The following is a 12,789-nucleotide window of genomic DNA, read 5'->3' on the forward strand; positions in this document are numbered from 1 at the left end:
TGAGGAAGAATCTAGCTGGATAGTGAAGTCGTGCTGTGGAGACAGATTAGCAGGGAGGATGAGAAGCTCAGTTTTTGTCAGGTTGAGCTGCAGGTGATGTTCCTTCATCCATGCCGAGATGTCCGCCAGACAGCTTGAGATTCGAGCAGCTACTGTGGGATCATCTGGTTGAAATGAGAGGTAGAGCTGGGTGTCATCAGCATAGCAATGGTAAGAGAAACCATGTGCCTGTATGATGGGTCCCAGTGATGTGGTGTAAATGGAGAAGAGGAGCGGTCCAAGCACTGAACCCTGGGGAACCCCTGTGGTCAGTTGATGTGCTTTGGATACCTCGCCTCTCCATGCGACCCTGAAGGACCTACCTGTGAGATAGGACTCAAACCAGTGGAGGGCAGTTCCAGTGATGCCCAGTGATGAGAGGGTGGACAGAAGGATCTGATGATTCACAGTGTCGAAGGCAGCAGAGAGGTCCAGGAGAATGAGAACTGATGATTTGGAAGCAGCTTTAGCGATCCGCAGGGCTTCTGTGACTGATAGTAATGCGGTCTCGGTTGAATGCCCTTTCTTTAAGCCAGATTGGTTGACATCCAGCTGGTCGTTCAGAGACAGGAAAGATGATACTTGGTTGAAAGCAACTCGTTCAAGTGTTTTCGCAATGAATGGTAGGAGAGAGATAGGTCTGTAATTCTCTAGAAGTGATGTGTTTAATGTTGTTTTTTTAAGCAGTGGAGTTACCCGAGCCTGCTTAAATGCTGTAGGGAAAATGCCAGTGTGGAGGGATGAGTTGATGATGTGTGTTAGTGCTGGTAAAAGTGTGGGAGAGATGGCTTGTAGAAGGTGTGAGGGGATGGGGTCTAGAGGGCAGGTGGTAGGATGACTGGAGAGGAGAAGTTTAGATACTACTTCCTCGGTTAGTGGAGTGAAGGAGGAGAGAAGGTTATTGGCTGTGGGAGTGGTTGGTCTAGGTTCCTGTGTGTGTGGATTAGAGAACTGACTGCTGATAGTTGTTGTTTTGTTAGTGAAGAAGTTAGCAAAGTCATCAGCAGTTAAAGAGGAGGTGGGTGGTGGTGGAGGTGGACAGAGGAGAGAGTTGAATGTCTTGAAAAGTGTTCGTGTGTTAGGGGCGGTGTTGATCTTGTTGTGGAGGTATGAAGATTTTGCAGCGTGAACATCAACAGAAAAAGCAGAGAGCAGAGATTGATACATACTCAGGTCAGATGTATCATTCGATTTGCGCCATTTTCTCTCCGCTGCTCTGAGTTTGGTCCGGTGTTCACGAAGAACCTCAGATAACCACGGGTTAGAGGGAGTGGCGCGTGCTGGCCTGGAGGAGAGAGGGCAGATAGTGTCTAAAGAAGAAGTTAAAGTGGAGCATAAAGTATCCGTTGCGGTATTCACATCCAGAGATGAGAATTTTGAGGGTGAGGGAAGAGAGGATGACACAGCAGAGGAAAGATGGGAGGGAGAAAGTGAGCGGAGGTTTCGTCTGAAAGTAACTGGTAGGGGAGTTGGTGGAGTGTGGGTAGTGAGTTGTAGATTGAAAGTAATGAGGAAATGATCTGAAACGTGAAGAGGTTTCACCAAAATGTTGTCTGTGATGCAGTTGCGTGTGTAAACCAGGTCCAGTTGGTTGCCTGACTTGTGAGTACCTGTGGTGATGAGCCGTCTGAGATCGAAAGAGGCTAGGAGAGAGATGAAGTCTGTAGCATACGGCTTCTCTAGATGAATGTTGAAATCACCAAAGACTACCAGTGGAGTGCCATCCTCAGGGAAAGAGGACAGCAGCACATATAGCTCCTCTACAAAGCTTCCCAGTTGACCTGGGGGGCGATAAATGACTACAATCTGGATCTTAATGGGAATTGTAAGTGTAATAGCATGATATTCAAATGAGTTGTTATTGCATAGAGAGGAGAGAGTTGAATATTTCCAATTGTTAGAAATGAGAAGACCAGTACCCCCACCCCTCCCGGACTGGCGAGGTGTGTGAGAGAAAGAGAAGTTGTTAGAGAGAGCAGCAGGGGTTGCTGAGTCTTCTGGACGGATCCAGGTCTCAGTTAAGCCTAAAATATTAAGAGTAGAATGAGAAGCAAAAGCTGGAATGAAGTCAGCTTTATTGACTGCTGATTGGCAGTTCCATAGACCCATAGAAAGAGTGAGAGGTGAGTGTGAGGATAAGAGAATAGGACGCAGATTAGCAGGATTGCGCTGCCTTCTGTACGTGATGAGTGAGCGTTGTCGAGAGACAACAGGAATGTATTGAAAGCACATGACGTTTAAGGGAAATAGGATAAGGATAGGAGTAGGGAAGGGAAGGGAGATGTAGATCGCAGGACAAACGGTCAGTCTGTGGAATCGACAAGAGCGCGCAAGTAGATTTTTTCTTAATATCCAGTTCTCCTGTTGTTTCAGCTTAGTTTCTATCAGAAGGTAGGGCTATTTTCGATTCTGTGTTTATTTTAATTTTTTACCTTCTCACAAATCTGTATTTTAATTAGACGCGTTGCTACTTTATAACAGTAAATTGAATAGTTTGCGCGTCTGTATAGTATTGCAGTCTAAATTGCATAGCCCTTAAGTGAGTCACTGGCCAAGGGCTAGTTTCGATTTATCCCATTTTCGGATTATTTGAGGGTGCTGTGTTAATTGCTGGGCAGAGACAGCCACTGTACACAGATATAAAGTCGAAGAGATCCAGGACAAGGCCAGGACAAACGGTCAGTCTGTGGAATCGACAAGAGCGCGCAAGTAGATTTTTTCTTAATATCCAGTTCTCCTGTTGTTTCAGCTTAGTTTCTATCAGAAGGTAGGGCTATTTTCGATTCTGTGTTTATTTTAATTTTTTACCTTCTCACAAATCTGTATTTTAATTAGACGCGTTGCTACTTTATAACAGTAAATTGAATAGTTTGCGCGTCTGTATAGTATTGCAGTCTAAATTGCATAGCACTTAAGTGAGTCACTGGCCAAGGGCTAGTTTCGATTTATCCCATTTTCGGATTATTTGAGGGTGCTGTGTTAATTGCTGGGCAGAGACAGCTGTCCTCACTCAGTACTTTGAGTGCATTATATCTATGTAGTGTGCGCGCTGTCGCAGAAGCGCACATCAAAGTCACACATCAAAGAAGTCATTATAAACTGGAACATTTGTCTTTCTGAACAGGAGCATTATTATGCTGTATGGTATTGAAGCGTACATAAGCATCATGACCGGTTTAATCTTTGAAGGTCTAAATGCAGTGAATTCTGGCTTGTGCTCTTGTAACCGAAGCTGAATGTCTTTTCCCATGTAATGTGTCAGGCTGAACACACTCCGGTCAGTCTGCTACAGTATCCACGCCCCAAACCCTCACGACTGGTTGAGCTGAAACAGATGGACAGATCTGAGTGGACCACTCTTAATATATTGATGGTGTCTGGGAGGCTCAATGTTCACACTTTTGGGGGAGATAAACCCTTGAATGGCATACTAAAGTAGTCAATGGACAATAAACTGAGTTAAGAGAATGTATTTTAACATAAAATATCTTGTATTACCTCTACCTCAAGCTTGTCATTTACATTGTATGTTCAGATAGTTCGCGGTGTATCAACTTCATGTTCAGAGTCACTGTACTCAGTCAATCTACCAGTTAGTTTGAATCATCACTGTGACACTTTTACCAGAGCTTCTATTTTATCAGCAGATACCCATTTCCACGGAGAAAGCGTAATGGTCAACTTGGATTACGTATGCCTCATAATCACATTATGGCCTTGATGACATTGTCATTGTCAACTTTATCGTCAATTCTACTATATGTACAGGATATACAGAGAATAGAAATTTCTGTTTCAAACTGTTTTCCTGAAATTACTGTTTGTGCATAGCATAGAGTAGTGGCGTAAACCGAATACATCATTGTCTTTGACTTCTCTTATAAAACAGCGTTGTTTTGCAACAATAGCTCACTCCGACATGGACTCTCACTGCTCTGATCGCTCAGGGATTATTTTCTACGTTGATCATCGGACCTCAGCCAATTGCAGTCTCCTCGCTGCCAAGACCTGAACACATTCCTGCACCACTGCATCTGACCAGCCTGCCTCGCTCATATTCTCTGTTTACTAAATAAACTTTCTTAACATTCGCTACTTGATCTTGTGTTTTCTAGCGTGACTAGCCTGGTTAAAACCAGGCCGTGCGCTGTTCCAAAAAAAGCCGTGCACACAGCCAAGCGAAATGGTGTCTTGCCGGTCTTGCGCACCGAACGCGTCATTTTTGCCGCGCTCATGCAGACGCGTCGAGTATAAACAAGGCTTTACTCCGTGTCAGCGCGCGCTCTGATCGGTAAAGGGGCACAGCCCTCTCCCGAATCATCTCCAGCCTCCGAAGCACCACTAACTCCGCCTCCGTTTCCCTCGTAAGCTGATATTAGTTTTTAAACATTCTCTATGATAAACATTTTTGTGAAAAAAATATTTTAATAACATGGTTTTGGCGGTTATAGAGTTCTAATGACGGTGTTCAACTATAACCGTCACACCCCTAGTTCCACGGCGGCATCCATCTTGGTAAATGTACTAAATCTGCTTCACCGTCGCTGTGCTGTCGTCATCGTGTAAAGCCCGCCCCAACGCTTCTGATTGGTGCCGCGATTTCGACGGATTGGAAATGGGCTTGAATGAGCTCTTTGCCAGACTAACTTGCAGAGCAAATCTAAATTTGCGGAAGTTGTCTGGGTTTTCCCAGGCTATAGCGTGACACAAGTACTCCCTGTTTTGTTCAGTTCTTTGTCCCGTCTCATCAGTGTTAAGGTTGTTTCATGCATTTTGCTATTATTGTTGGATTAAAGACTATTTCTCCTTTGTTGTGCGCTTCCTTGCAGCCACCAGTGACACAAAGGGTGCTGAATTTATTTATTTATATTAACTGTACTCTATTGTGATGCATTGCGGGCTCATATTTAAATATGTGGGTAGTTGAACTTTTCTTTTCTAGTGATTTTCATCTACTTTATGATCACTTTACATTAGTGTAATGAAAATTAAGTTTTCCTAAAGCTCAATGTTGTACTTTACTATATCTGCATTCATTCATGTTGTATACTGTAGTAGACATTGAGCTGCAAAGTCATTCCTGATTCCCAATGAGAGTTTTTCTTTTGGTCACAGTGTATTTAAACCTATGTTAGGTTTACTGTGTCATCTGAGGCAAAAGTTTAATTCTAACAAAAGAGAATATGATTTTTACTAAAATATTCTTGACCTGTAAGTTTGAGGTTTGTACAAGTTGGTGTTTAGTTATGAGATTGTGTTTATAGTTGTGAGAATATGGTGAATTGTTTAATGAATCTTGTTAGCAATTGAGAAAAACTGTAAGTGTGAAAAGCCCTAATGGCCTGTTTCAATTTGCATAGTTAAAGGTGTTTTTGCACAGTCAGACGTAAAGACATTTGTGTTTGCCAGGTGGGACATGTTAGCTTAAACAAACTCAGGGAGCTGGCTTCAGAACCAAGGATAAACAACACCTTCTACATTCAAGACTACAATGGACTTGAAAGACTTCTTAACAATCTGCAAATAAATATCTACAACATTGAAGGTAAAATGCAAGCGTAAAGAAAATGGACACACTGTATAAAGTTTTAAATATAAGCAGCTAATGAAGAATCCACTGATGATTTAAGAGTTTTCCTTCTGTGGTTTCAGGGTCAAAGGACGCACACAGCAAAGACAGACAGAAAGAGTTATCGCAGAGTGGATTCAGTGTCCTCTACCACAAGGTCAGAAATATGTCATATTTAAAGTATATTTCCCTATCAAGGGAACTCCCGCTGCGTAGTTACGCTGTGGGAACACCCCTGTGTGATTGCATCGTGAAGCAAGTGTATAATCAGTCCAATGGAAGAGCGAGACGTCATAGGCGGGTGACGTTATAGACCAGGAAGCTATAAAGCACCCCTGAAAGCAGATCATGTCAAGATTCAAGATTCAAAGGTTTTATTTGTCACATACTCATACAAGATGCGCAGTGAAATGTTTTTGTGACATGTACTGTACTTATGTGCTCAAATGTAATAAAAGAGAAACATAAAAATAAAAGAATACAATAATTACAAAACTATATTATAAGAATATTATATAAGTTAAACCTAGATCAACAGCCAGATGTACAAATGTTATTTTGCAGAATTCAGAGGTCTGATTGCCGCAGGGAAAAAACTGTTCCTCATCCTCTCTGTGCGTGTTTTATGACAGCGCAGGCGTCTGCCTGACATGAGGGTTACAAACTGTTTATTGCAAGGGTGATGGGGATCCTTGGTAATCATTCTGGCCCTGTTTGTACAGCGTGTGATGTATAAGTCATGCAGAGGGGGAAGTGTGGTGCCCATGGTCCGCTCAGCGGTCCTCACCACCCTCTGCAGGGCGCGCTGGTCCCCACAGGACCTGTTACCGTACCAGACAGATCTCCAGTCAGTATGCTCTGTACAGCAGCATAGTAGAAGGAAATCAGGACCGTTGGGAGACCTTAAATCTCCTGAGCTGTCTGAGGTGATAGAGGGGCTGTCTTGCCTTTCTCACCACGGTGTCCGTGTGTACAGTCCATGATAAATCCACAGAAATGTGCACTCTGAGGTATTTAAAACTGCTCACCCTCTCCACTGGTGTCCCGTCTATAAGGAGAGGGGTGTAGGTCCTGCGACGTTGTGGGCAGAAATCCACCACCATCTCCTTGGTCTTCTCCCCATTTAGCAGTAGGCTGTTGTCCTTGTAAGGTCTGACACCTCATGTAGATAGGCCTGCTCGTCGTTGTTAGTGATCGGGCCCACCACAACCGTGTCGTCCGCAAATTTCACGATGGTGTTGGAATTGTGCCTGGCGGCACAGTCGTGGGTATACAGGGAGTACAGCAAAGGACTCAGCACACAGCCCTGAGGGACACCAGTGTTGAGGACGAGGGGGTGTGATGTGTGCCCTCCCTCTCTGACAACCTGAGGCCTGGCAGTCAGGAAGTCCAGGATCCAGGCACACATTGATGGATTCAGGCCCAGGTCATACAGCTTAGTAGCCAGCCTGCTGGGGACTACAGTGTTGAAAGCTGAACTGTAGTCTATGAACAGCAGTCTGACATAACCCCCTCTTACAATGTCAAGGAGGGTGGCATGCATGACCTGGGAAATGGCATCGTCTGTGGATCTGTTGGAGCGGTAGGCGAACTGCAGTGGGTCTAAGGTACTTTGAAGAGAGAAGCAGATGTGGTCCTTTATCAACCTCTCAAAGCACTTTATGACCAGCGAGGTCAGTGCTACGGGACGGTAGTCGTTCATACCGGCTGGGGAGGCGTTCTTGGGCATGGGGATGATGGTGGACATCTTGAAGCATGTGGGGACTGTGGATTGTGCAAGAGAAAGATTGAATATGGTGAATGGGGTGAACACTAGAGCCAGAAGGTCAGCGCAGGTCCTGATGACTCGTCCTGAGATCCTATCCGGGCCTGCCGCCTTTCTGGTGTTCACCCTTTTCAGCTCCCTTCTCACGTCATGCTCAGAGAGAACGGGGCTGAGTGCTGCCCCACTGGTAGAACTCCTTCTATCTGCGTTAGTCAGGCCTGCGTTAGCATGGCCAGCGTTAGCATTGCTAGCTTCGAAACGTGCATAGGAGTTCAGTTCAGTCATGAAGCTTATGAATTAACGAGTCTGTAAATATATATGGATTTAAATTGTAAATATAAACGGATTTAAATTGTTTGAAAGCTTGTATGGGATAGTAAAGTGCAACTGAAAGATGGCGCTGAGATGTTTGGCTGGCCGTCTGTCGCTCCACTTTGTCTTTGTTTTATATCTATTATTATTTTACCTATGTTGCCAAGGCGTACTATCGTTTCTCACTTATGATCGCCAAACTCTGCTTGAGATTGGAGTCTTCTGCAATCATTTTAAACCTGACCTGCTGAAAAGCTCACCTCCACCTCCATGCCTCGAGGAAATTCCGGTCTTCCTGAGGCGCCCTCCTCTCTATTATGCTTCCAAGAGACGGTGCAGAAGACGTGGTAAACGCGGAGGTGTCCGGGTAAGGTTAAAGGCTACTCTGAGGACTATTCGTGTGTTTGGTCGCTGGACTGAGCTGTATCTGTTGGACGACGCTGTTCTGCACTCGGGGGTGTTCAGGGACCGATGGATTCGGCCGGTGTTCCCTGACGCTGGTGGCTTAGGCGGTGTCGGCCGCTCGGTGGACCCCGATCGGCTGGTGCTTCCCCCTGCCAGCTGGCGTGTACCGACTAGGAGAAGAGGTGTGGATCGTCGGAGCCTTCGATCCCTGAAGCAAGTCCTGTCCGTATTTGACACTGTTACTTTAAATCTGGCTCTGCTGAATGTGAGATCTGTCACAAACAAAACGTTTTTACTGAACGATTTCTTTATCGCACGTAATTTGGATTTTATGTTCCTGACGGAAACCTGGCTGCGTGAAGGTGATCTTACTCCTTTATCGGAGCTTCTTCCCCCTGGATGCAATTATTTTAACTCCCCTCGTATTACCGGTAAAGGTGGAGGACTGACATCCATTTTTAAATCTACTTTTTGCTGTCAACAATCTTCAACTGCAGGCTACTCCAGCTTTGAGCTGCAACTCTTTGAGGTAAAGCTTTCGGAAACTTTTCTCTGTGCGGTGGTCTATCGGCCACCAAAATTCAACAAAGACTTTGTTCGGGACTTTGCAGACTTTGTATCGGGTGTTACTCTTAAATATGACCACTTTTTGATTGTTGGCGATTTCAATATACATGTGTGTTGTGAGAACAGACCTCTGGTCAAAGACTTTATGAATGTAATTGACTCTTTCAACCTTATGCAGTCTGTTCGGGAGCCCACGCATGAAAAGGGTCATATTTTGGATCTTGTGCTGTCATATGGGCTGGACATACAGATAACTGAGATCGGCCACACACTTTTATCTGACCATTTACCTGTTTTATTTTCCATCTCTGTGCCTGCTCCCTCTCTAAGCGCAGCTCCTCTGCGCCGTCTTCGTGTTTTTAATTCTGGAACTCCACAGTTGTTTTGTGCTATTTTTAAAGACTCTTTTTTATATTCTTTGGATGATCTTAATGACCGCAGTGTGGATGAATGCATAGCAATGTTTGATTCTTTCTGTACTAAGATTTTAGATTCGATTGCACCCATGACTTTAAAGCGCATAAAGCCTCAGAAGGAGCCCTGGCTGAATGAGTCCACTCGTACGCTCAGGCGCACATGTAGACAGGCGGAGAGAAAATGGAAAAAGGACAATCTTCAAATTTCTAGGGAACTCCTTCAAGACAGTCTTATTAATTATCAGCAGGCTGTAAAAACTGCAAAAATTGATTATTTCTCCTCACTGGTGTCAAAAAATGCTCATAAGCCTCAGGTTCTTTTTAATGTATTTGATTCACTGGTGAACTGTGGTGATGCTGTCTGTTTAGAGCCTTCTTCTAGTTTGTGTGAGGCTTTTCTGCAGTTTTTTACAGACAAGATCTCTGCTATTAGAATCCCACTATCTCGGTCTGCTCAGGTCCCCTCAGCTCCTATAGCAAGCACAGCTGTCTTTGACAGCTTTGAACCGGTCACCCCTACTGAACTGAATGTGATAGTTGCACATTTACGCCCTGCTAACTGTCAAACGGATAGTATTCCATCATGTCTGTTTAAGGAGGTCTTCTGTTCAGTGGAGTCTTTTATTTTGAAATTTATTAATTTGTGTCTTAGTTCTGGCTGCGTTCCATCTTCTTTTAAACATGCCATAGTTCAGCCTCTCCTGAAGAAGAAGAACTTAGACCCTATGGTTTTATCTAATTTTAGACCCATTTCTAAGCTCCCTTTTATTTCAAAGGTTTTGGAAAGAGTTGTGTTAATGCAGGTCCAAGAATTTTTAAAAACAGCGGATGTTTACGAACAGTTTCAGTCTGGTTTTAGGTCTCGTCACAGTACTGAGACTGCTCTATTAAAAGTTTTTAATGATCTGTTCTTACACCTTGATACTGGCAACTGTGCCATTTTAATTCTGCTTGATTTGACTGCAGCCTTCGACACAGTTGATCATAAAATTCTTCTGTGGCGCTTAGAGCACTGTGTTGGCTTAAAAGGCACTGTCCTAAAGTGGTTTGAGTCGTACTTAACAGACAGATCAATCTCAGTACAAATGGGACAGTTTTCATCCTCAGTGGCCCCTCTGACCTGTGGGGTACCGCAGGGGTCAGTTCTGGGTCCACTCCTATTTACCCTGTATATGCTACCATTGGGATTAATTTTCAGGAAGCATGGCATCTCCTTCCACTGCTTCGCTGATGATGTGAAGGTGTATCTTCCACTAAAGGTTCCAGCTAAAGAATCTTTGCAGGCCGTGATAAACTGCATGAGCGATATTAAGAAATGGATGGACCTAAACTTTTTAAAACTTAATGAGAATAAAACGAAGGTTGTCTTGTTTGGTCGTCCAGAGTTGGTTCAGGTTCTTACCAGTGCCCTTGGCCAACTAGCACCTCACTTAAGATCCCATGCCAGGAATCTTGGAGTGATTGTTGATAGTGCTTTTAAACTGGATAAGCAGGTCAGTGCTGTGGTTAAGGCTAGCTTTTTTCAGCTTAGACTGATAGCTAAAGTCAAACCGTATCTGAGACAGGCTGACCTAGAAAAAGTCATTCATGCTTTTATTACCTCACGCCTGGATTACTGTAACTCCTTGTATACAGGCATTGGGAAGTCTGAGCTTTATCGTCTGCAGCTTGTACAGAATGCAGCAGCTCGTCTTTTAAGTGGCAGGAAGAAGCGGGAGCACATTACTCCAGTGCTCTCATCCCTTCACTGGCTTCCAGTAAAGTATCGGATTGATTTTAAGGTTATTCTATTTGTTTTTAAATGTATCAATGGGTTAGCCCCAGAGTACCTTACAGACCTTGTCACGTTGCATAGGCCCTCCAGAGACCTTCGTTCAGCCAGTCTGATGGTCCTGGAGGTTCCTAGATCGAAACGGAGATCCAGTGGTGATCGAGCTTTTTCAGTGGCAGGTCCAACTCTCTGGAACTCACTGCCTGTAGCTGTGCGGACTGCTAGTAGCTTGTCCACTTTTAAATCATTGCTGAAGACTCATTTGTTTGAAGTAGCTTTTGGCACAGGGGAGCTGTCTTGATGAATGTTATATTCTATGTGTACTTTTATTTTTAGCATTTGTTATTTTATTGTGTTTTTATTGTATCAGTCTGTGAATAATATCTTTGTGTTTTCATTGTGAAGTACTTTGGTAGGCCTTGGCCTTGGAAATGTGCTATATAAATAAATGTGACATTGACATTGACATTGACATTCAGTTCGTTCGCCAACGTCGCGTCCACACTCACCATGCAGGGCCGATCCCTTTTATAGTCCGTGATCTCATGTAATCCCTGCCATATGCTTCAGTCAGTCACTCCACATCACTCAGTGCTTCGTGTAGCGTCTCCTCTGATTCAGCTGTCCAGCGTCTGACCTCTCGCGTCACTACCAGCTCTCACATCATTCTCTATTTATATTCCGGGATAAAAAAAATGCCGTTATGATCAGATTTCCCGAAAGCTGGGATAGGAATGGATTTGTAGCCTTTTTTAAAGGGTGTATAGCAGTGATCTAGTGTCTTGTCATTCCTGGTGGGACACTTGATAGATTCTGTGCAGATTCGGATTCTGTGCCTTTAGCAAGCGCTCTCTGTTTCAGTCCTTGTCTATTTATTGTTGTCTGTCAAGTTCACAATATATACAGTGTATATATATATATATATATATATATATATATATATAGTGAATATATATACACATATATATTGACAATATTACTGGGGTTACTCTTGCTCGGGTTGAGGCACCAATGCTGCAGCTATCCAGTTCCGAGGAATTGGATGTTGCTAGTATTGTTACAGGGGATTATGAGTCTTCGCCAGCTCATACCTCTGGTGATGAGGAGCTTATGGAGGTCTTATCTCGTGCTGTAGCTAAATTAAATATTGACTGGCCAGCCAATGATTCTGAAGGAAGTGTTATTAAAAAGAGTTTACTAGATGAACGATATTTACCATCTAGAACACAGCCTCCACGTCGGGGACTCCCATTTTTCCCCGATCTCCACACTGAAGTGTTGAGATTGTGGACTAAACCGGCATCATTCAGAGTTTTTAACCCGCAAACATCCAACTACAGTAATGTTATGGGTATTTCTGATTATGGTTATTTGACATTGCCTCGGGCGGAAGAGACGCTTCCGAGCTATCTCTCCCCCGAGTCAGCTTCATCATTAAAAGCCCCGACGTTACCCACCAAGCCTTTAAAATCTATGTCCATGCTGGTGGGTAAAGCATATTCTGTTGAAGTACATCGATGAACGTGAGGAAGTCAGTGCAGACTCCGGGCCACCAAGGAGATGGCCAAATCAGTGGGCCGGTCTATGGCAGCCCTGGCAACAGAGCGTCATCTTTGGTTAAATCTGTCTGATATAAAAGATAAGGATAGGTCTGTTCTTCTGGACGCCCCGCTTTCGCCTTCAAGTCTGTTCGGCGACGCTATGAATTGTGTCGTCGATAGGTTTCAAGAAACAAAAAAGCAATCAGCTGTGTTCCAGAGGTTTCTTCCTCGACGTTTCGATGTACCCGAGACTGTAACACAGAAACTGTTGAAGAAACTGTTGATTTAACTGTCGATTGCTCCTGTCTACCTCGTTGCTGCTGTTGCGTTTATACGTGACTTCCTCACGTTCATCGATTTATTTACTTTCGCACCTTTTACGAGTTTTATCAAACAATATAGGT

General features: G+C 44.0%; 1 protein-coding gene across 2 annotated transcripts in view; it reads left to right on the forward strand.

Moving 5' to 3' along the window:
• LOC130097410 (integrin alpha-L-like) overlaps window positions 1–12,789 on the forward strand; it is a 117,405-nt gene that overhangs the window by 54,423 nt on the left and 50,193 nt on the right. For both annotated transcript variants that reach the window (XM_056264240.1, XM_056264239.1), the window contains exons 9-10: window positions 5,449–5,584; window positions 5,692–5,765. In XM_056264240.1, the coding sequence (XP_056120215.1) occupies window positions 5,449–5,584; window positions 5,692–5,765 (210 nt within the window). The remainder of the gene's footprint in view (window positions 1–5,448; window positions 5,585–5,691; window positions 5,766–12,789) is intronic.

This window comes from Rhinichthys klamathensis, unplaced genomic scaffold (genome assembly GCF_029890125.1).
Source record: "Rhinichthys klamathensis goyatoka isolate OS25496 unplaced genomic scaffold, OSU_Roscu_1.1 h1tg000219l_1, whole genome shotgun sequence".
In the NCBI taxonomy this organism is placed as follows: Eukaryota; Metazoa; Chordata; class Actinopteri; order Cypriniformes; family Leuciscidae; genus Rhinichthys; species Rhinichthys klamathensis.